A 22271-nucleotide genomic window follows, 5' to 3' on the forward strand; every position below is an offset into this window, starting at 1 on the left:
TTTGGAAGTAATCTAGGCGTATAGTGTTGGGGAGGTCAGGGCTTCAGCCATGACAGGACGGTCCCGAAGTGTTCCTACCTTGTTATGATAAAGTATTTCTGAGAGTAGATAGGCTATAATTTTGGATAGCTGTGTGTGTTCACACTTGAATTTATTTCAATTGGCCTGTTCCGAGGCATTTACCCTAGCGACAAAAAAATTCGCTCTGGGTCACCGTGCATGGACGGTTATTATCCCCACTAATAGCCGAAAAAGTTGTCATGTGACGCGTGCCGTGCTCAAACAGAACTTTTTGAGCCATAGATAAAAAGTTAATCGAAAGTCAAGGACTCAAATATAGTGAATCCTGGGAAAAAGAGCACATTCACACTTGTTTTTCGTGCATGTTGACAGAAATGGTCAGATTTTGATTCCTATCTGCATGACAAGGGTGCCTAACCGACAAGGTATCTGACATGTCAAAAGAGTCTTGCGCTGAAATATCGAGGCTAGCCTCGAGTTGTATATGAAAAATTATAAAGTCTTCACGATTATGGTATGGTTTCGATGATACACAGGTCATTTCACTCAGCCTCAACCAGTGAGTGCTACTTTCCATAGTCCGCAGCTGCAGGAGGATTAGTATTGAGGGCACCCCCCACTAGATCTGCATGGATAGCCTGATAAAGGAATAGTAAGAGTGAAAATTGTACGTGAAAATCATATTTTGTGCCCTTTGCAGATCCTACTACATCAGCGGTTATTGGAGGGTGCAGAGCCAGGATTGGCTCGAGAGCAAATCGCAATCCGCATAGACCTATATTATTTGCTCTAATTACCCAAATAAGCCCTAGCACATTATAGCCGGCATTCCCTAAATGCATATGGCTCACGACCCGAAGGATAAATGCATTTTCAGCCAGTTGCCCATTTTCATTTCACCTACCCTGGTGAGCCCCCTTTCCATGCTGATCTTTAGCTAATCTACGTGATGTCTTTTTTTAAAGCGAGGCCAAAACTGGGCTTAGCAATGCACTGAAACACCGTAGAGACTTAACACCCCCCCGTTTAGCAGTGTTCGGTTTTGATTTGTTTTATTCTCTCTGATTAGTAATTAACCAGGGCACTTGGCGGCTATAAATCAATTAGTGAGTGGAAATTTTTATCAGGCACGTGGAGAGCTTATAGCGCCTTGATTGGACCTGAGAAAAGAGCCTGAATAGTGTGATGGAATCAGCTAACATAGATTCAACTAATATAAATGTTTACCGAGAAACTCGCGTGAATACAGCGCGTTTTCGCGCGATTCGCTTGCCCTTGGAAACATACCAGGGTTAGGCATTGAGCTATATTTAGGAGGTCAGGTTTTTTTGCTGCACGCTGGTCTCCTGTGTCTGTGGTTCAACACTACTACAAAAAAAAAACCCCGATTGATTTCTACCGCAAGGACCACGAATAGACAGGAGTAGAACATTCGCTCGCTGGAGTAATATTTTAGGAAGAAATCAAACGGAGACCACGTCAGAAACCCAGTGCTCAAAAGAACAAAAGACCATCACAACCCCAAACAAATGAGAAATCTCACTGGGCCGCCAGTCCCGCCACACCGGCAAAACCGCGAATACCAAAGCCTTCCTGGTGAGGGCGATGATTCCGCACAAAACCCTTTCAACAGCGAAGCCGGCGAAAGTGTGGCCGACTCTTCTTCGTCGCGTTCTAATGTTAGCGACACCTTGCTGGGCTCCCGTGCACCATCTGCCAATACCTCGACTCACCGTCATGTTAGCGTACCCTATGCACCTAGCGTCATGTCCGGCTCCGACTTCGACAGATACCCGAATCGCAAAAGCGTGACGCCTGATGGGAATCTAGCCCTCCCTGGTCAGTACTCACAAAGCGAGTTTTCCGAGCGCTCCCGCACGAACTCGTTTTCGTCATATGACCAGAACCCCGATATCAATCCGTTTTTGATGAACGCAGACTTTAGTCCTTTCGGTGGCTACCCTGCTTCAGACTTTCCGCTGCACATGGATGAAAAGGAAGCCGACGATTATTTACACAACCCAGACCCGATCGCCGATGCACTCGAAGACCGCAAGTGTCATCGTCTCGACAGACGTGGATGGGGTGCTCTGGTTGCATTTATTGCGCTTATTGGCGGCATCATCACTGTGTTTGTGGTCTTGCCCATTCTGGACTTCACCGACACTGGTCGTGCTCCTACAAAACCTGCCAACCACACCACATCCAGCATCAACCACCAGCTTTCAGACTACCAGTATGGTATTTTATCAGCCCTTCGTTATAAATCTTTGATTGATCCCGATACACCAAGTTCTGCCAAGACCATCAAGAGTCACAATGGCACTACCTGGGACCTTGTTTTCAGCGATGAGTTCAATGTCGACGGAAGAACATTTTATGAGGGTGACGATCCCATTTGGACAGCAGTTGATTTATGGTATGGTGCAACCCAAGATCTCGAATGGTATAGTCCCGACGCAGTCACCACAGCAAATGGTTGCTTGCGTATTCAGTTTGATGCGTTCCAGAACCACAATCTTAACTTCCGGTCTGGAATGGTTCAGAGCTGGAACAAGCTTTGTTTGACCGAAGCTCATATCGAAATGGCTGTGCGGTTGCCTGGCTCCGGTAAGGTCCAGGGCTTGTGGCCAGGTTTGTGGACCCTGGGCAACCTTGCGCGGGCTGGTTACTTGTCTACTTCAGATGGTGTTTGGCCGTACTCGTACAATGAGTGTGACGCAGGTATCACCCCGAACCAATCATCCCCGGATGGCATCTCATACCTGCCTGGCCAGCGCTTGAACAAGTGTGTTTGTCCCGGCGGCGACCACCCGAACGTCGGTGTGGGTCGTGGTGCTCCGGAAATCGATATTCTTGAAGGCACTGTTGGCGCAACAACTGCAGAGCTTCCCAATGGTGTCGCCTCGCAATCGGTTCAGTTGGCTCCCATGGACATTTGGTACGTCGTCGATTACTCCTATGTCGAAATTTACAATAACTCAATTACTGCGATGAACACTTGGACGGGTGGTCCATTCCAGCAGGCTGTTTCTGGCACCACTCAATTGAATCCAGACTGGTACCAACAGGACGGTGCCAGTAGTTTCCAAACTTTCGGTATCGAGTATCAAAACGATGACGTCGACGGCTATATTTCGTGGTTTGTTGGTCCTCATGCAGTATATACACTGTACGCTCCGGCAATTGGACCCAACGGTAACATCGGAGCACGCCACATCTCGAAAGAAGCCATGTCAATCGTTATGAACGTCGGTCTCTCCAACTCTTGGGTGTATATCAACTGGTTGGACCTTGTGTTCCCCGCCATCATGGAAATCGACTATGTGCGCATCTACCAGCCCCCGGGCCAAACTCAGCTGACCTGCGACCCTGAGGATTACCCGACTTTGCAGTACATCAATGACCACATCAATGCGTACTCGAACCCCAACTTGACTTCCTGGGCGCAGGCAGGTTACCGCTTCCCACCCAACAGTCTAATGGATGGGTGCTGAAATCCCGGCACCCGCTTCACGCGCTGGCTACTTCCATCTCTACATCCCATGGTCCTTTCCCAACCATTATATATATATTTGGCTTCTACCATCATCACTACCCATAGAGCTATGTATTTTATTTCACCCATACCTAGCCCAACAATTACCGGGACCAACATAGGCCAAGCGGTTAGTCATTTTTTCTTACAAACTGCCCAGATGTTTGCCCGCCAATTTCGACCGATTTCACGCGCTGTTTTTGCCCGCCCGCAGCTTTTTGTGCGTAATTTATTTATCCAGACTGCAAGCACACCCAACGAGGATGCTCTCAAGTTCCTTCCGTCCCAAGATGTCCTCGGAGAGGGTGCCCGCACCGTGGAGTTTTTGAGCGGACGGGAGTCCCATGGCTCGCCACTTGCCCGCAAACTGTTTGCAGTCGACGGTGTGCGCAGTGTCATGTTTGGCCCCGACTTTATCACTGTTGAGAAAGGTTCCGAGGATCGCTGGCCTGTGCTGAAACCCGAGATCTTCAGTATCCTCACTGAGCACTTGGCCTCGGGAGAACCCGTGTTGGTGGACGGTACAAACGCCTGCTTAGACACCCAACCTCATGAAGATGATAGCGAGGCTGTGTCGATGATCAAGGAATTGATCGACACTCGCATTCGCCCCGCGATTCAAGAAGACGGTGGAGATGTGGAGTATGTTGGGTTCACAGACGAAGGCATTGTCCAACTAATGCTCCGGGGTGCTTGCAGATCCTGTGACTCGAGCTCTGTCACTTTGAAGAACGGTATTGAAAGTATGCTTATGCACTATGTCGAGGAGGTTACTGGTGTCGAGCAGGTCTTGAGTGAAGAGGAAAAGATCGGACTTGATCAGTTTAATAAGCTTGAAGAGCGTCTTAAGACGAAAGAGGGCGACGATTTAGCCCCTCAATTGTAGACCACGGATATTTTTTTGCATTTTATATAGGCTCCAAGAACACTATGCACGGAGTAAGTAACTGACACTATTGTTCCTTGAAAATGTGCAGGCGATGCCATCCGACGGGGAATATCTCCACCAGCATGCCCCGTCAAACGCTCTAAATTTGACAGTCACTTAATGCATAATCTATACATATAGGACGATAACACATGTTTCTCAGAACGAGTATGCTCCAGACCTTCGTTCGCTTGACCTAAGCGGAAAATTAGCACTCTCAAGGTTCTGGGTCTATTCGTGAAGCCCAAATTGCAACGAAAGTCGCTCAGGACATTTTTTTTTGCATATGCAGGTCTTATCGCATCCTAGAGAACTGCAGCAGGATGCACGTGATCAAAACTGTGGCTGATAGCCACTTAGCCTAGATTTGAGAAACAATTTGAATCTACCATGAGCCTCTCTAGCAAAGATATTGAGAAGAATCAGAAGGGCCTCACTCTTGAGGAAACCGAGTCTGTCCTTGAACAGACGGAGGTGATCAATCTGAAGCAGACCCTGTTCAGAAAGATAATCAGCGATTTCAAACCCGTGGACATTATAGAGCCAGATCCAAGTTTGACCAAAGAACAACAAGCAATTGCTAACACAGTCACAGTTCCGCTGCAGAGAAAACTCAAGGGCCGTCATATTCAGATGATCGCAATTGGCGGATCGATTGGCGCTGGTCTGTTCATTGCATCTGGACGAGTTCTCAAAACCGGAGGCCCAGGTGGGGTAAGTATTGGTTATTGCCTCATTGGCCTGCTCATGTTCTTAACCATGACAGCGCTCGGTGAGCTGGGCGTTCGTTTCCCAGTCAGCGGCGTGTTTTCCGCGTACAACACCCGGTTTATTGACCGCAGTTGGGGGCTCGCAATTGGATGACTCTATGCTGTTGCCCATTTGATTTCTCTTCCTACTGAACTAAATGTGGCAGCTGTGACAATCAGTTATTGGAAAGGTGACCACAACGGTGCAACAGAGGTGAATCCTGCTGCTTGGGTTTCCTTGTTCATCGCTGTAATCACATTCATCAATCTGTTCGGGGTTCAAGGCTATGGTGAGGCAGAATGCGTATTCTCTTCAATCAAAGTTCTAACTATCGTCGGTTTCATTATCCTTGGCATCGTACTCACACGCGGTGGAGGTCCCCATGGCCACTACTTGGGCTTAAAACACTGGGATAATCCTGGTACATTTGCGAATGGTACCAAACGAGTTATTTCTGTATTGATGTCGGCAACATATGCTTTTTCAGGGACAGAATTGGCAGGTCTTACCGCAGCTGAAACGCCGAGCCCCCATGTTACAATCCCATGAGCCTGTAAACAAGTGTTTTGGCGTATTCTTCTTTTCTACGTTGTATCTTTAACATTGGTTGGATGTTTGGTGCCCTACACAGATCATCGTCTGGGTGCGGCAGCCAACGCATCCGCATCACCCTTTGTTATTGCAATAAAAAACGCAGGAATTTCTGGGCTACCGTCAGTGATTAATCTTGTGATCATAATCGCAGTACTTTCAGTCGGAAACGCTGCTATTTTTGCGGCCTCACGCACGATTGGATCTATGTCTGCCCAAGGCTTTGGTCCTCGTTTCTTGCTCACCATTGACCGTCGAGGCCGGCCTCTGTACGCACTTCTGGTTGTATTTGCATTCGGATTATTGGGCTTCATTGCTGCGTCTGACCAAGCTGGGACAGCATTTAACTGGCTCTCTTCAATTGGAGGTCTAGCAAGCATTTTGATTTGGGGGTCCATCAACCTATGCTACATTCGCAACCGTCTTGCAATGAGGCAGCAAGATGTTTCGACAGATCTTCTGGAGTACAAGGCCCCATTGGGTATATAAGGCGCTGCAACAGGTGTATTGTTTTCTGTCGGTATTCTCTGTCTCCAATTTTGGGTCGGATTTCCCAGTCGGGAGCAAGGGTGTCCCTAAGGCAGCAAGCTTTTTCGAATCCTACCTCTCAGCGATAATTGTTCTAGTAATGTTTGTGATTCACAAAGCCTGGGACAGGTCCTCTCCACCCCGACTTGACGAAGTTGATATCAGGACGGGTGTGCGAATTGCCGATGAAGCAGAACTTGAGACCAGGATAGCCGAAGCAAAGCCAGCGCTCGCAAGCAAACCATTTTGGTATCGGTTTTATAGGTTCTGGTGCTGAGAATCCTCTAAATATATACAGTTACACATATATATGGTAAATGACGATTGAACTCAGCGGAAGAGGTTTCTTCTCGAGACAAGACTCTATACGTCAATGAAGTGTGCCCTGACAAAAAGCATGAAGAGTGAGAGCATATCGACCATGTAAGCAAGGTATAAATAATGAAACCGAGGAAGCACAGAGACTTAGGAATCTGGTGCTGTGGCCTCGAATTCACGAAGGGCATCGAGGGCTTGATAAACTATCTTAGCAAGCAAAAAATCATTATCGACCCATTCGAGTACCTCGCTCGTTTTCTGTTTAAGGAGAATTCCTGTTAAGCGGCTTGCAAGTTCAGGGCTATCAACTGCCGGGTGCTTCAGAACCTTGGGGTAAAGAGCCTCACCAACCACTTGTTTTTCGGCGGCTTCATTCTCGGCTGATGCAACAGCAGCAGCGAGCGAGGGCTGGAAATCTCGCTGACGGCGAGTTTTTCTGGACATGTTGGGAGACCATGCCCGATGCTGCGACTGTGACTGCTGAGAAGACCGGTTCCAGTTATTGGAGCTGCGGGACAAATTGCCATCATCACTAGTTTCTTTAGAAGTCATTGTGCTTGGAGACCCGGTTTTGGGTTGAGCGAGCTGCATCTGAGCCATTGATGTCTGAAGTGACGCCATTGTATTGCCATCTTGGCCGGGGACCATGGCAGGAGCAGGAATAGCAACCGGAGCTCCATGAACGCCAACACCCCAGTAATAATAGGGCGAAGGCACCATTGGCATTACAGATGGTACGCCCATGGTAAAGGGCACATTATTGTAAGGGCCACGCATACGACGTGGACCACGATCTCGACGTTGGGCGAGAGCAACATAGAGGGCCTGCCCCCACACAACAGTACCGTTCATACCTTTGATAGCCGCCTGTGCACTTTCAGGGTTTTCAAAACATACAAACCCATAACCGCGGGAGCCGCCTCGCTCGTCGCGCATAATTTTGGCGGAGACTACAGGCCCATAGTCTGCAAAAGCTGATTCAAGTACTGAGTCGGTGACAATTCGGTCGATATGACGAATGTAGAGGTTGCAACTAGCAGCAGCATCATCTTTAGAGCTTCCTGCCGATGAGGGTTGAGGATGGGAGTCCGAGCCAGGATGCTGATTAGCGTGAGCGTTGTTCGAGGAATTTTGGTCTGCGGATGGTTTTTGCTGCGCACGGGTAACGCCTAAAGTTCTGCCGCCAATAACAAGCTTTCCGTCGAGCTCTTCAATTGCGCGAACTGCGTCTTTATGATGTTTATAATTGACGAAACCAAAGCCACGGGGTTGGCCGAATTGGTCGAGGGGCATTGAATATGCATCTACCGCGCCAATTTTTGCAAATGATTCATAAAAGTCATGCTCGGGAACAGAAGAAGCAACGCCGGTGACGAAAATGTTCGTGAACTCCTCCTTGGAGTCATCGTAACGATGCAAGCGCTCGTGTCGAGGAAGATTGGGCCCAACATAGAGTTTCCTGTTGTGGAGGGTTTCGCCGTTTACTGCGTCGATAGCTTTAAGGGCGGCTTCTTTTGACGAGTACGTGACATAGGCCATTCCCCTGGATTGACCGTAATCACTTAGTACAATGCGACAAGCGAGAATTTCGCCATAGGGGGCAAACTCCTGGTAGAGTTCAGGCGCGACAACATCAGGCGCTAGATTTTTGATGAAGATGCCCTCGCCAGTCGGACGGGGTGGCGGCCGGGTGAGAGTGCCATCTTTGTATGGACCGATAACTCTGCACAGATTGGGGCCAACAAAAAGCGGTTGAGCAGCATCTTTTGCCGCAACTGCGTCTGATTCCGAGCGGAAAAGCACAATGCCATATCCCAGTGAGCGGTGGGTTAATTGGTCTCGAATAACCATCGCGGAAACCGGGGGAGAGTGGCTCCCACCCGTGAAAGCCGCCTGCAAATGCGCTTCCGAGACCAATGCATCCAGGTCGCACACACACAGCGTGTTCTTGTTTCCCGCGCGGTCCGGGCTAGCAATGGAGTCTGTCGATACCGACATCAATTTTGGTTTATACCTTTTGCACCCGTGTGGTCTAGGAGGGGGAAATAGATCCTAACCCCAGTTAGCTGTTGGACACCCCACGTCGCATGGGGGGTTAAATCAGGGAAAGGGGTGTTACCCTGAATTACGACAAAGCAACGGCTAAAAAATCGCATCTGGGGGAAAAGTTAGGTTTGTTTATTTTTTTGTTGGTGTGTCGAGTATGTACACTAAGTTAGGAGCCGAAACACTGGCAAAGCTGGCAGGCCGGCGATGGGCGACTGATTCCGGCGCATTGACCAAGCGGTTTGCCTTTAAAAGCCACACTCTTGCCGCAGAGTTTGCTGCAAAGGCGGCGAAATCCGCAGATGCCCTACAGCATCACCCAGAGATTTACATAAAATACCGGTGGATCACGTTTGCGTTGAAGACCAACGATGCAGATGGTGCCATCACTGACGCGGACGCAAAACTCGCTGATGCAATAGATGAATTGGCCAAGGCCGACCCGGGGTTGAGTCGCAAAAAGGCTTCGTAGTATGATTTCCGTTGAAGATCCGCGGTAATCGACACCCACTGGCCCCCTCTGTTTACGTGACCTCCCAATTTCATCATCATGGCTTCGGCCATATTTTTCTTGGACCAGACAGGGTCGCCCCTACTGAGCAGGGACTTTCGCGGAGACGTGCCTATGTCTTCAGTTCAAGAGTTTGCTCTGCGCAAAGAGGAAACGGGACTTCCCATCTTCAACTACCATGGCATACATTACATCTATATCCAGCATTCAAACATATACGTTCTAGCTGTTACGAAAACCAACAGCAATGCATTATCGATTCTGTTTTTCTTAAGGCAGCTTGTCCAGGCTTTGGAGGCCTTTGTGGACAAAGTTGAAGAGGAATCGGTTCGAGACAACTACATTGTAATCTACGAGCTTTTAGACGACATGATGGACTTTGGCCATGTACAGACTACGGACATTAACATTTTGCAGAACTATGTCACACAAACGTCTTACAAGCTCGAGGTCTCGCAAGCTATCAACACGCTAACCGATAAAATCAGTTGGCGCCCGCCGGGTATTTATTATCGTAAAAACGAGTTATTTGTCGATGTTATTGAGAGCATTTCTTGTACGTTGGACAACGAAGGAAAGCCAACAACCTATGAAATCGATGGAAAAATCGCTTTCAAATCGTTCTTGTCCGGTATGCCTCAGCTGAAGATTGGTATTAACGATAGGTCCAAATCTGAAACCGCCAAAAAGGAAAACTTGTCGCAGTATCGAGCCTCTCGGTACGTTGATTTCCGAGATATCAAGCTTCATCAGTGTGTTGATTTGATCAAATTCGAACAGGAGCGTACCATTGAATTCATCCCCCCGGATGGCGACTTTGAACTGTTCAGCTATCGCATTTCTCAGCCGGCCAACAAAAAGCCGCTGTGGGTTGTTGACTGCGATATGACTATAAAGGGCCGATCAAGAGTTGTGATTTCTTGCAAGGCTCGTTCGCAGTATAAAAAACGGCAAAGCTGCAGTTTCACCGAGTTCATTGTCCCTGTTCCTGCCGACTGCGATTCTCCCCGATTCAAGTCATCTCACGGTACAGTGGTATATGCGCCCGAGCAGCAGGCAATTATTTGGCGACTTAAACACTTTGGTGGAGGCCGTGAAACCTCCATGCAGGCTGAGCTTTTGCTGCCTGCTACCGGTGACGCTCCTACCCGGCCGACAGCCCCCATACAAGTCCGCTTCGAGATTCCTGGTACAACAGCATCTGGACTTGAGATTCGCTACCTCAAAGTCGAAGAAGAAACTCTCAAGTATCATAGTTATCCGTGGGTCCGCTATATAACCAAGAGCGGGCAGTACGAGATACGAAAAAGATGGGAAAAACCTCAAGAAGTTTCCGATAAAAATGCAAATAGCGAAGTGGCTACCACGGTAAGTCATTAATTTATATTTAATTCTGATCATAAACCTCTTTTTTAACCTCTGCCAACGCATGCTCCTGAGTAGCCAATTCCTGTCGGCGGCGGGCAACTCGTTCCTCATACATATCCCAGATTTGAGTTTCTGTTTCGGTGATTGAAGTACGCGTTAAATCAATAACGGTCTTTTCGTAATTTTTCGCGGCCTTAAGCCACATCTTTTGTAGCCTCTGTAACCCTACAACTAGGCCTAGTCCAGCTAACGCTCCCATTGAGTACGCTGTGCACTCTGCAAAGTACCAGCCACCGACAGCACACAAGGAGATGGGGATTTGTACGCTGAGGGCTGTTAGCACGGCTTTTAAAGCGTTGTTTTGCAGCTTGACAGCAGCCGCAGCGCTGAGCACATTCGCAGTGCTTATCGGTGATTGGGATGGCTTTTCGTTGGACGGAATAGTAGTCACAGCCTTGTCTACTCGTCCAATAATGTATTCAAGCTCGCGGTTGGACTGAGGAAGCTGGGCCTGATTAAGAACAGCCACGGTCGTGGCTTCGACGTCGTCAGTGCGGGCATAAAGTTTATACCAGGCCAGTTTTTTGTACAAGAGCTTTTCGAGGGCAGGAATGAGTCTTCCTTGCAGCTCACGATGGGCAGAGACGGCCCAGGCTGTGCGTAGCTCCGACACTTCACGATTAATTGCCTGGTCTGGGCCATCGGCCGCGACTAGACCATCGCATGTCTTGAAAACACTGTCCAAGAGCTGCACTCTAACTTTGGTTGGATCAAATCGCTGCTTCAGGGTAGCAACATTTGACTTTCTGTACAAATCCAAATAGGGCGTGATGTTTTTAGGGGACTCTCGCAAAAGCTCATTTCCCCGTGCGGCCAGCTCAGTGGAGATAACCACCTCATTTGAGTTTGAAGGGGCATCAGAACTTGCCTGCAAAAGTCTTAAACTATCAAGCACGAGAAGGTGAGGGTGTGCAGTCGCAATAGGCGCACGAAGAGCTTCGGCTGGGTTGGTAGAAGCGTACAATATAAGGGCACATTTGGCCAAGTGCTCACGGCTATCCTGAGGATTAGAAACTTCCACATATTCAATAGGAGGGCCGGTAAACGGAACTGGGTACTCCAAGGCCGAGTTTCTTGTTTCGATGTAGTCGAAAGAGCTGCTTTGACTGACGATAACATCCTTGGTCAATGCACGAGCCCGGAAAGTGGGAAACCAATCGCCATCGTTCAACGGGTCTTCAATCAGGGACTCCAAGACTCGTTTGATGTCTGATCTAGAGCTGGCAAGAGGAACAATTCCAACTCGCAGGACGCTTCCATGGGCCAAAAGAGTGTCAATACGCTCGTACAGAGCGTGTTTATTAGGAAAAACCCGCTTGAGCTGGGCCAGAGCCGCTAAATTTTTCATAGTCTCTTTAGTGCTGCTCTTATATTACAGGATGGATTTTTTTTTACCGCGAATCAAACCAGTGGAGGGAAAACTGGCTGCTGACAAGCGAAAGTAATTGGCGAAGTTCGGAATGAAACTCACGCTGGCAGCGGTCCAGATGGGCTCTAAACTGGGCAAGGTTGCTGGAAATATGGCTGTTGCCGAGTCGCTGTTACAAAAGATCACCCAGCGACCAGCCGTCGCAGTTTTACCAGAATTGGCACTCACGGGCTATGCTTTTGAGTCGCCAAAGGCCATAGCGCCATATTTAGAGAGTCGAAATGGACCATCGACTCAATGGGCATGTGAAATGGCGAAAAACTATGACATTAATATTTGTATTGGGTATCCCGAAACCACGTCCACGGGAACCATCTACAACGCTGCTTCTTTGTGTTCTTCGAAGGGCAATGTGCTAATGAACTATCGCAAAACGCATTTGTACGAAACAGATAGACAGTGGGGTTGCTGCCCTTCTCCGGAAGGGTTCATAGCCGGAGGTCCCTGGCCAGATTTTCCGATCAAAACCCAGATCGGAATATGCATGGACTTGAATCCTCATGAATTTACGGCTCCTTGGGATGCATATGAATTTGCAAGAAGCATAGCTTCGAACAAGAGTCAGTTGGTTCTCGTTCCGACCGCTTGGCTAGCCGGAGACTACAAGAGCGATGAGCTGGACCATGATCTTGTAGACTATTGGAGAGCCAGAATACCCCTTGATGTACCAATTGTTATTGCAAACCGAACAGGTAACGACGGCAGCACTGTTTATGGGGGTTCATCGACGATATTATATAGCGATAATTCGTACTCTGTCGCCGGTGAAGGGGTGGTCGAACACACAGTAGAGATTTAAAAAATATAATAAATCGAAAATTAAATATCTGTATAGGGCAAAGTGATGAGCGGGTCAAGATTGGTCGCCTTTCACAGCCTGGCGTTTCCAGTGCTCAACTTCCTTCCAGGCCTGTGCAAGCTCATTTTTCAAAGCCTTGTTGGTGTTGGAAAGCTCGGCAATGGCCTGCTCTGCAAGAAGCTTTTCAAGAGTAAGCTTCTCCATGTACTGGTGCTCATTTTCTTTGAGCTTCTTGATGTACTCGACTGCCTTGGACAGAATCTGACCTTTGTGTTTGTCGCAATCGGGCACAACTTGAGCCAAATCCTCTATTCCTTTATTAATTGTCTCTCGGCGGCGTCTCTCGACCTCCTTGTGGTTATCTTTGCGCACTTTATACCACTCCTCGCTGCCCACGGCGGGCTTTGCTGCCGGGTATCGCGGGTCGTTAGGGGCTTGCTCGACGCGTCGAGAAGCCTGCCTTTGGCTCGTGGGCATATGGGGGACTTGATAGCCGCGCTGCATGGCATGAATTCCCTGGTACTCAGCGTCCTGGCCTCCCTGGAAAATGTCCTCGAGGTTGACGTTCTGGCGTTCGGCGCCCTCGAAGCGATGGCCCTGGTGTTGGGGGAGAAGAGACGAGTTAGCTGCCTCAGAGTTTATCTTGTTATTGCCATTGATTGCGGGCATAGTCCCAACCGAGTTCGGTGGTTCCTGGCGTCTAGTTGAAGAGTTCACCTGCATTCTCACGTGGTGTCACGGGAACAAAACTGTGCTGACTACACCAGGTCTTGAATCATGTGATATGCCCCACGGCCTGTGATAGGCCAACTACACAGATCTGTTTGAAACCTAGTTGACAGGTCAATTGGCGGAATTTGGCTGGGAAAGCCTCTCAGATATTAAATTCTAGTTCCATTTATTGCTTTTTTGTCCATTCTCTCTCCTCGTGCCCACTTATCTGTTTCCCCAATACTTACCAAACTCACCCTTATCACTAATGTCGGAAATAGTCATTGTTGGCTCAGGTATCATTGGCCTTTACACGGCCCTTATTTTGTGTCGTTGCGAGCTTGCTACGAAAATTACGGTCGTTGCGAAATGGCTGCCCGGTGACAATAGCATCGAGTACACCTCGCCGATAGCGGGGGGTAACTTCAGCTCAATCTCCGCGGCGGACCCCGCAGCCCTGGAGTACGACCGCCTGTCGTTTTTGTACTTGGATGAAATTTTCAAAAACTACGGAAGAGAGGCAGGTTTGGCTCGACTGAAAACCACCGAGTTTTGGAGACAGAAGCCCCCGGCGGCTAAAATCGAGTCACTCAAGTCGTATGTGCCCGATTTTGAAATCATCGAGGACAAAGAAGTTCTCAAGTCCAAGGATGCGTCGTTTGGTGTGAGATACACTACCTACAATTTCTACTGCCCGCACTTTTTAAAGTTTCTGTATAACAAGCTGCGGGACCATGGGGTAACTTTCTTACGCCGCGAGCTTTCGCATATTACTGATGCAGCCAGCGCCAAGACTGAGGTGATTTTCAACTGCACCGGGAATGGTGCTGCAACAATTGGTGGGGTAAGTGACAGCAAGTGCATGCCCATCAGGGGTCAGATTGTTCTTATTCGGGCTCCCCACATTAATGAAAACTTTGGTTTACTGAGTGAGGACCGTGAACCTATCTATGTTATTCCCCGGCCATTCTCTGGCGGCCAGGTTGTTTTGGGTGGGTACTACCAGAAGGGCGACTCCACCCCGGACACCTTCGGCTACCAGTCGGCTGCGATTATTGACAAAACCACTCGCTACTTCCCCCAGCTTCTGGCCAAGGGCCCGCTAGACGTAATTGTTGAGAAAGCTGGCCTGCGGCCTGGACGGGAGGGCGGAGCCCGGATCGAGAAAGAAACTATCAACGGTAAAACAGTTATTCACAACTACGGAGCTGGTGGTACTGGTTTCCAGAGTGGTCTTGGAATGGCCCTCAAGGCTATTGAACTTTATCTGCCTTCTCCGCGTTTGTAGTTCTAACCCCACATTGATGCGATAGCTGTAGTATCGCACTGCTGCCCGATACTGCGTGGCCAAGAACCTTTATGCAAGAATTTACCAGGGCTGTTACAAAGTATGCACTGATAGCTTCAATTCGGTGGTTCACATTCAATATGACCTCGATGTTTCAACCCTACCCTGCTGCGTCTCATCTAAGTTCTGGGTAAGGTTACGCATAGAGTGGCTGCGTGGGTCAGGCTTGAAAAATGAAAGGTAATGTCGCATGACTCACAAAATATCGGCTGACCCAAACTGTGCTTTGTGCAAACCAATCGGTATGGTGCGCAGCTCCGGGGTTTCTATGTTTTATTGCCCTGGGATCAACCCCAGATGGTTTCATTTTCCCTTGATCTAGAGCTCGTCTGAGTCCGGATTATTAAGCTCGGACATACCATGCAGGAAGGATCTACGCATCGGACTAAATCGTGCAAAGGTATGTTCAATACCACGCAGCAGGCCCCGTTTGGACGTCGAGCTAGAAACACTTTATACTTTGGCTTATTTATCACTTTGTCAAACCTTAAATTGTAGAGAGATCTAATTTTCCATCCCGGGATCAATCAATTCGCGCGGCAAAAGCCAAGACCAAGGAAAATTTTACTGCGCGCTGCTGCGACTCGCTGCGTCATCTGGCCCAGATCCCCCTTCCTCTCCTGCATGCGTGACGGGGGGTCTGGTTATCGGGCTCGAGCTTTAAAAAGACATATTACCGCATACATAATCACTTGTCCTTATCCTCCGATAACGGTAAAAAAGCATTTTCTTGCCTTATCGTAAAATATCATGAGACTAAACCCCTTCAGCCGGGCTGCGAAGCCTGAGGATGACCTTGTCAGTGCACCTTCTGAATCTGCTGCCAGTGCCGAGAAGGAGCACGAAAAATTTGAAGCCACCTCAGATGACGGCCTGGTCGCCGAGGATGGCACCATCCTGCTGGGACCTGAACCTACCGCAGAGGAGCTGGAAACCCTTCGCATCGTTTCCGACACTCTGCCTCTTTCTGCATGGTACGTCGCAATTGTCGAGCTTGCTGAGCGTTTCACCTACTATGGGTGCTCTGGTGTGTTCCAAAACTACATGTCCCTAGACCGTGACGGCCCCGTTCAGCCCGGTGGACTTGGTCTTGGTACTTCTTCGGCCACAGCTCTTTCATACTTTTTCCAGTTTTGGTGCTACATCACTCCTATCCCTGGTGGACTAATCGCTGATATGTGGCTCGGAAAATACTGGACTATTTTCTGGTCTGCGTGTATCTATATTATTGGTAACTTGGTTCTCTTTGTTACATCGTTGCCTTCTTCCATTCGCGGCAACCACGCCGAGGGTGGTTACATCGCCGCTATTGTTATCATCGGTATTGGTACCGGTGGTATCAAGGCAAATGTGTCCACTTTGATCGCTGACCAGTACACTAATACCCGTCAGTATGTCAAGACCCTGAAGAGCGGTGAACGCGTCATCGTTGATCCTGCTGTCACAATGCAGACCATTTTCCAGATCTTCTACATGTGTATCAACGTTGGTTCTCTTTCTGCCATTGCCACTACTGAGTTAGAGCATAATGTCGACTTCTGGGCTGCGTTTTTGCTTCCTTTTGCCTTCTTCTTCGTCGCTATTGTCGCCCTGTTCCTCGGACGCGGCAAGTACGTCCAGAATACTCCCACCGGTTCGCCGGTGCCCCATACGCTCAAAATCTGCTGGGAGGGTATCAAGAATGGTTTCAAGAGCGATGGCTACCGTACGCGTATTTCTGAAAAGCACAATCGGGGCAAGCTGTTTGAGTTTATCACTTACCCCCTGCGCCCCGTCAAGCCATTCTTTGGCCGTTTCAACTTGGAAGTCGCCAAACCTAGCCTCCGTGAGGAACTCAACCTTGCTCCTGTTCCCTGGAGTGAAACTTTTGTTGAGGAGGTCCGCCGTGCTCTCTACGGATGCAAGGTGTTTGCTTTCTATCCCATCTACTGGGTTGTCTACGGTCAGATGTTGAATAACTTTGTTTCCCAGGCCGGCACTATGGATGTTCATGCTATTCCTAATGATATTATGCAGAACATCGATCCTATTGCTGTTATTATTTTCGTTCCTTTGATCAACAAGTTCTTCCTGCCCTTCCTGCGCAAGCTTGGTTTCCCCATGCATCCCGTCACTCGTATTTTCTGGGGCTTCATCAGTGTTTCGCTCGCCATGGCTTATGCTGCCATTGTCCAGCATATCATTTACAGCTCGCCTCCTTGCTTCCAGTGGCCTATGGAGACCGACGAGACCAGTGAGCACTACTGCCCCACGTTTAACAAGGTCCATGTTGCCGTTCAAACCCCTGCATATGTATTCATTGCTCTGTCGGAGATTTTCGCCTCCGTCACTGGCCTCGAGTATGCCTACACAAAGGCTCCTATCACTATGAAGTCAGTTATCATGTCTATTTTCTTGGTCACTAACGCCATTGGTGCCGCTCTGGGTATTGCCATTTCTCCCACTGCTAAGAACCCCAAGTTCATGTGGATGTACATTGGTCTGTGCATTGCGACTATAATTGCCGCTTGCGTTTTCTGGTGCGTCTATTCTCATTACAACAAGCTTGAGAAGCGATTCCAGGAGATTGAGGACTTGGCCAAGCATGAGCAGCTGCACAACACTCTCAACTTCCCCCAGAACGACGAGCATGTTTACGGCGACCGCATGGGTGAGGAGGAGATGGCCGCTGGCCTAGATATCAAGCCCATTGCCTCCGTCGTGGGTGAGGCCAACAACTTCACTCCATTGGAGGAGGCTATTATCACCACGGCGGCAGAGACCAAATAATTTCCTGGCTCTGGTAAGTTTTGAATCTCAAGGAGGTTAAGATCATTTCATGGACTTTCCGAAATACCTATAGGTCTTGTATTTATCACAATCTTACTCCCTTTAAATAATTAAGCAAATGCAACTTTACGTTTACGTTTAGGCGACTCCGACTCCGACTCGACGACTTGAGAGCCCTTCTTGGGCTTGGTTTTAAGCTCTTTTTTCTTTTTCTCCAGCTTCTCCTGCTGTTGGCGTTCCCGCTCTTCGATCTCCTTTCGTTTGGCTTCACGGATCTCCTCTAGCTGTCGAGCCTTCTCTAGTTTAGAAGCATTAACAGCAGACGTCTCTTCGTTGACTTCGGCAATAATTTGTAGAATCTTGCTTTCGTCGGCAAATTTCTTGCCCTTTTTGCCCTTGACTTTGACGCCAACCGGGTTAAGTGCTGTGTTCAGCTTAGGGATCTTGAGCTCTTTCTCGGTATAAGTGCGCTTCTTGGGCTTGATCTGGATCTTTCCCTTATCAATTGCTCGATTTCGGGTCTTGTTGCTCTTCCCCACGCTATCATAGGTCTTTTTCTTGAAACTTAAAAAATTCTCCGCCCGATTGTCTTTGTAAATTTCGGGCTCAACCGACCGCATGCCATTCTTCGACCGCTTGGAGTCGCTTTTTCCTCGTGTTTTTCCCATACCACTGAACCCTGTCTATTTTACTCAAATATTCGCAGATCAGTAAGGAAATAAAAAAAAAAAATTCCAGCTAGTCACCTGCCATTATCTAATCGAACGATATTACTAAATCCCTACGAACCTCCGAGACTGTCCGTTCTACCAATGCCCGAAGCTGAAAATAAGCCCCGCCCCTGCTGTGTTTGCAAAGACGAAAAAGCCAAACGTGACGAATGTCTTTTGTTCAATGGCCAGGACTCTCCCAAATGCAAAGCCATCATCGACCAGTACAAGGACTGCATGCGCGGCTTCGGCTTCGACCCTAAATAAGTGGCGTTGATAAATGTACACTATTCTCCGAATGCCTTCGAAAAAAGACCCCTGCAAGTATTGTTCTCTTTGTACAGCCCGAGAACTCAGTCTCCCATTAAGTTAGATCTATCGCATGCACATAGACTGTATATTCTAGATACCTACTCGACAATATTGGTCACGAAGCTCCACGACCTCATATAGACCCTCTTCTTGGGTATAAATGCTGTAGAAGTGGTCTTCAACGTTCGATACAGTTTTGCGATCGACAACTTTGCCTCGCACGCTGCGGGTGTATGTGAACGTGAAGGGAGGTGTGCCTGAGAACTCGAAAGCCAGATCGACAGTCTCGCCGTGATGAATGCTAAATTGAGACTCGTGTGTGATCCTGCTGGCTGGAATATCGTGTACGATCACAGAGTGGTTAAGAGTCGCATCGCAGCCTGCTGCGTCACGAATCTTGTCAAACTCGATGGTCCCAGGGAAAGATGACAGTCTACGGAACTTTGACTCCGCCATCGCTGTGAGCTTCCGACCCTCAAACGCGTAGTCGAGCTCAAATGGTGCATGACCGTGTAGGCTAAAATCAACATAGTCTCCAACGCATACGTGCACCTGACCCTCAGGAACGCCTAATGATGGGGCTGCGCTCATACTAATATACACTGGTTTCCCTGTGCACGCATGTGTACCACACTGTGTAGCGTCGGTGACTGAATGAAGTAAAACTTTCCAGTGGCCTGGTGTGACATCACCAAACACACTGGTAAGCATATAGGTTTTGGTACCAGAGGTCGAGCCCTCGACTTCAGCCGACGTTCGGAACTTTTTGCCCGTAGCAGTGTTTTCAATTTCAAATGTCAGCTCGAATGGCCCTTTACCATTCAACATCACAGGGATGCCTGGAGTTTGTTTTGCTCCTTGACAGATTTTGTACTCGTGCTCCACGTGTTTGAAAGCAGCAGTGGGTGTATCAGGGACCTCAAAAACAACCTGAATAGGTTCTGTGCCCTCTTTGTAGTTTGCATCATTCATCCAATAGTACAAAGTGGTAGGGCCTGCTGTGGCTGCTGGGGCAACTTCAACAACGAACTCCGATTCGGAGAAGGTCTGTTGCACGTTGCTGTGATCATTCAAAGTGAAGGGGGCCTCACCAGTTGCTTGCAATGTCACTGCAGTAGCCGATCCTAAACATAGGGTGGCATATGTTTGCTGGCCCCCACCCAAGGCCAAGGAGGGACGAGAGATTAGTTCAATAGAAATGGTTTGGCCATCAACATCACCATCACATTCGGCGTCACGAAGTGAAATGAGTTGAAAGACGCCTGGTTCGTTGACATCGATATATGGGGTATTCAGATCAACTGAACGAACAGCTCCATTGATGGAATATGCGACACGATATGGCGGGATACCGTTTTCAAACTCGAGCCCCAGCTTTTGCTTAAGGTTTGTCACGCGACGAATACCAGGTTCTTTGAACTTCACTGTAGCTCGATCGGAACGCACATGAATATCGGGGCTCCGAACGTCTAATTGGGTCTTGCATCCTCTTGCATCAGTGATCGACGTCAAACGCACGTTATGAACACCTCCTCCAAGCTTGCCAAGCTTTAATGCAAATGTGCCCGATAAATTTTCCAAAGTATAGGCGTCTTCATCAATAGTGTACTCCAAAGTAAGCGGGGCTTTACCCTGTAGTTTCGCGCTTACTTCAACCGTTTCACCAGGACAGTACTTGGACCTCATAGGTAAGAAAGAGGCACCTGCAAGCTCATTAATGGTTTGTTGCTGATGATATATTTCTCCACTAAGAGAAATCCGACGGTAAGCGTCAGCAACTGCAACGAACTCGTAATCGAAAGTACCAACATTATGCGGCTTGAATTTGACCTGATCGCTAAACCCAGAAACTTTGATGTCTTTTTCAAATAAAACACGGTCACCAGACCGCGCCCGATACCAGACTTGGAAAGGTGGGGTGCCAGACAGAGTGACATCTGCATCAATCCCAGATGGACCAGCACATGGATCTTTAATTTGCTGAAACTCGACTTTGAGAGAAACAGGCGGTGGGCTGAAAACCTGTACAAGTCCCGAGACGCTGCCCGCGCAGTGCTGGCCCTCAATACCAACAAGCTTATAATCGCCCTCGTGCTCCAGAGCCAGATTATGAGTACCTTTGGCCAGCTCGATTGTAAAAGGCTGGTCTTCGTCTTTTTGAATGGCAACGTTGAAAGGACCATCATCACCGTTGATGGTTATTTGAGCCGAAACAGACTTGTCTGTAAGCGCCAAACGCTGCTCTCGAAGTGATGCTGTTGCAGGATTAAAAACGGGGATGTTGACCATCTCGTTAATTTCCACTGTATTCCCTAGTGCGTCCTGCACACCCTTGAGGCCAATATTAAGGCCTGGAATAGCCAGAAGTGGCACTGAAACTTCTTGTTGACTCAGAGCATACTTTGCCTCCCCTTTGGGAGTGGTAACAGTCTCTCCGTTTGCCAATCGAATTTTGAATGGTGCGATGCCTTGACCAAAAATGCGGGCAGACATCCTGTCACCTCTACATTTAGGACTCGTATCGACATCGAGCCAAGCTTTGGGACAAGATGGAACAACAACAGCATTGAGCGCAGTTGACACGAGAACAGGGGACCCTGTTTTGGAATCAGTGATTTCCAAAAGCTGGTAAGCACCAGGTTGATCTATCGGCAGCCAGACATCTGTAGACCCACGTTTAGGGTAGCGACCGAGGTCTTTTTTGGTAAAGTTGAGAGTAGACGGAGCAGTATCTTCCACAAGGGGAGTAAGCTTCAAAGAAACTAACTCAGGCCAGGTAGAATTAAGAGAGAGGTGAAGATAAACCTGGTCGCCATTGGTGCATAGTTGTTCATCGGCACTCAGAGTAGCTGATAGCTCCGGGAGATACTTTACCACGTAGCTTCCTAGTGAGTTTGCACCAATAGAGTCTTTTCTGACGCGAGTGCCTGATATTGAAAGCTCTGTTCCGGTGATATACTTGATAATTGTAGAGGAAACGACGGTAAGCCAGATCGGGTCGATAAACAAAAGGGAATTGGTCGCTGCCATAAACGCAATTAATGCAACAGTTGCAGCGGTTCTGAACGTCAAGCGGGGAATAGCAAAAAGCGGAAGAATCCAAAGAAATAACGCATCGAATGCCGTGAAAATAAAACAACCTGAAACGGATGGCTCGAGAGCGGATCTGAGCTTGATCGCCTGGATCGCTACAAAAAACCCCGCTGCTACAAGCCTTTGAGTCGGCACAGGTATCCATGACTCTGGCACCAGTGTGCGAGACACTGGCTTTTGTAGGACTGCCTCCTTTGGCCGCTCTGGATTCAATGTGTGCCAGGGCTTTACCATCCAGTGAGTAATCAAAACAACGACGAGGAGGAACGTAAATAAATAGGCGAAAGTACAATTTTAAGCTATTGAAGGTGCTGTGAAAGCGTTTACCACGTACGGGCACTTTAAGAACCGAGATTGCCGATTCTGAACTGGTTTTGAGAATTCTTCGAAACTGCCCATCCTCCCTAAAAACCCCGGAAAATGGTATACCCTAACCTTGAT

At 48.5% G+C, this 22271-nt stretch overlaps 13 protein-coding genes across 13 annotated transcripts; 8 read left to right on the forward strand and 5 right to left on the reverse strand.

Annotated features, from left to right (window-relative positions):
- Nucleotides 1–1550: 1550 nt before the first annotated feature.
- Nucleotides 1551–3518, forward strand: B9G98_02357 (Beta-glucan synthesis-associated protein KRE6; the record flags this gene model as incomplete). Its single annotated transcript, XM_024808914.1, has 1 exon — nt 1551–3518. One exon carries the CDS (start codon nt 1551–1553, stop codon nt 3516–3518), a length of 1968 nt encoding a protein of 655 aa, XP_024664682.1.
- A 201-nt stretch (nt 3519–3719) lies between these two features.
- On the forward strand, nt 3720–4445 carry B9G98_02358 (hypothetical protein; the record flags this gene model as incomplete). Its single annotated transcript, XM_024808915.1, has 1 exon — nt 3720–4445. One exon carries the CDS (start codon nt 3720–3722, stop codon nt 4443–4445), a length of 726 nt encoding a protein of 241 aa, XP_024664683.1.
- Nucleotides 4446–4877: 432 nt separating this feature from the next.
- On the forward strand, nt 4878–6317 carry B9G98_02359 (Tryptophan permease; the record flags this gene model as incomplete). The annotated part of the gene is made up of 3 exons (XM_024808916.1): nt 4878–5328; nt 5404–5739; nt 5788–6317. The coding sequence occupies 3 exons, from the start codon at nt 4878–4880 to the stop codon at nt 6315–6317; spliced, it is 1317 nt and encodes a 438-aa protein (XP_024664684.1).
- A 504-nt stretch (nt 6318–6821) lies between these two features.
- B9G98_02360 (Polyadenylate-binding protein, cytoplasmic and nuclear) lies at nt 6822–8672 on the reverse strand (the record flags this gene model as incomplete). Its single annotated transcript, XM_024808917.1, has 1 exon — nt 6822–8672. One exon carries the CDS (start codon nt 8670–8672, stop codon nt 6822–6824), a length of 1851 nt encoding a protein of 616 aa, XP_024664685.1.
- A 205-nt stretch (nt 8673–8877) lies between these two features.
- On the forward strand, nt 8878–9192 carry B9G98_02361 (Putative pterin-4-alpha-carbinolamine dehydratase; the record flags this gene model as incomplete). Its single annotated transcript, XM_024808918.1, has 1 exon — nt 8878–9192. The coding sequence occupies one exon, from the start codon at nt 8878–8880 to the stop codon at nt 9190–9192; it is 315 nt and encodes a 104-aa protein (XP_024664686.1).
- Nucleotides 9193–9270: 78 nt separating this feature from the next.
- On the forward strand, nt 9271–10611 carry B9G98_02362 (AP-1 complex subunit mu-1; the record flags this gene model as incomplete). The annotated part of the gene is made up of 1 exon (XM_024808919.1): nt 9271–10611. The coding sequence occupies one exon, from the start codon at nt 9271–9273 to the stop codon at nt 10609–10611; it is 1341 nt and encodes a 446-aa protein (XP_024664687.1).
- A 7-nt stretch (nt 10612–10618) lies between these two features.
- Nucleotides 10619–12007, reverse strand: B9G98_02363 (hypothetical protein; the record flags this gene model as incomplete). Its single annotated transcript, XM_024808920.1, has 1 exon — nt 10619–12007. One exon carries the CDS (start codon nt 12005–12007, stop codon nt 10619–10621), a length of 1389 nt encoding a protein of 462 aa, XP_024664688.1.
- A 112-nt stretch (nt 12008–12119) lies between these two features.
- On the forward strand, nt 12120–12887 carry B9G98_02364 (Protein N-terminal amidase; the record flags this gene model as incomplete). The annotated part of the gene is made up of 1 exon (XM_024808921.1): nt 12120–12887. One exon carries the CDS (start codon nt 12120–12122, stop codon nt 12885–12887), a length of 768 nt encoding a protein of 255 aa, XP_024664689.1.
- A 54-nt stretch (nt 12888–12941) lies between these two features.
- Nucleotides 12942–13610, reverse strand: B9G98_02365 (Transcriptional regulator CBF1; the record flags this gene model as incomplete). Its single annotated transcript, XM_024808922.1, has 1 exon — nt 12942–13610. The coding sequence occupies one exon, from the start codon at nt 13608–13610 to the stop codon at nt 12942–12944; it is 669 nt and encodes a 222-aa protein (XP_024664690.1).
- A 256-nt stretch (nt 13611–13866) lies between these two features.
- B9G98_02366 (D-amino-acid oxidase) lies at nt 13867–14886 on the forward strand (the record flags this gene model as incomplete). Its single annotated transcript, XM_024808923.1, has 1 exon — nt 13867–14886. The coding sequence occupies one exon, from the start codon at nt 13867–13869 to the stop codon at nt 14884–14886; it is 1020 nt and encodes a 339-aa protein (XP_024664691.1).
- An 810-nt stretch (nt 14887–15696) lies between these two features.
- B9G98_02367 (Peptide transporter PTR2) lies at nt 15697–17715 on the forward strand (the record flags this gene model as incomplete). The annotated part of the gene is made up of 1 exon (XM_024808924.1): nt 15697–17715. One exon carries the CDS (start codon nt 15697–15699, stop codon nt 17713–17715), a length of 2019 nt encoding a protein of 672 aa, XP_024664692.1.
- A 110-nt stretch (nt 17716–17825) lies between these two features.
- Nucleotides 17826–18383, reverse strand: B9G98_02368 (60S ribosomal subunit assembly/export protein LOC1; the record flags this gene model as incomplete). The annotated part of the gene is made up of 1 exon (XM_024808925.1): nt 17826–18383. One exon carries the CDS (start codon nt 18381–18383, stop codon nt 17826–17828), a length of 558 nt encoding a protein of 185 aa, XP_024664693.1.
- A 444-nt stretch (nt 18384–18827) lies between these two features.
- B9G98_02369 (hypothetical protein) lies at nt 18828–22064 on the reverse strand (the record flags this gene model as incomplete). The annotated part of the gene is made up of 1 exon (XM_024808926.1): nt 18828–22064. The coding sequence occupies one exon, from the start codon at nt 22062–22064 to the stop codon at nt 18828–18830; it is 3237 nt and encodes a 1078-aa protein (XP_024664694.1).
- Nucleotides 22065–22271: the final 207 nt, after the last annotated feature.

The sequence above is a fragment of the Wickerhamiella sorbophila genome, assembly GCF_002251995.1.
Source record: "Wickerhamiella sorbophila strain DS02 chromosome Unknown contig3, whole genome shotgun sequence".
NCBI classification, from domain to species: Eukaryota; Fungi; Ascomycota; class Dipodascomycetes; order Dipodascales; family Trichomonascaceae; genus Wickerhamiella; species Wickerhamiella sorbophila.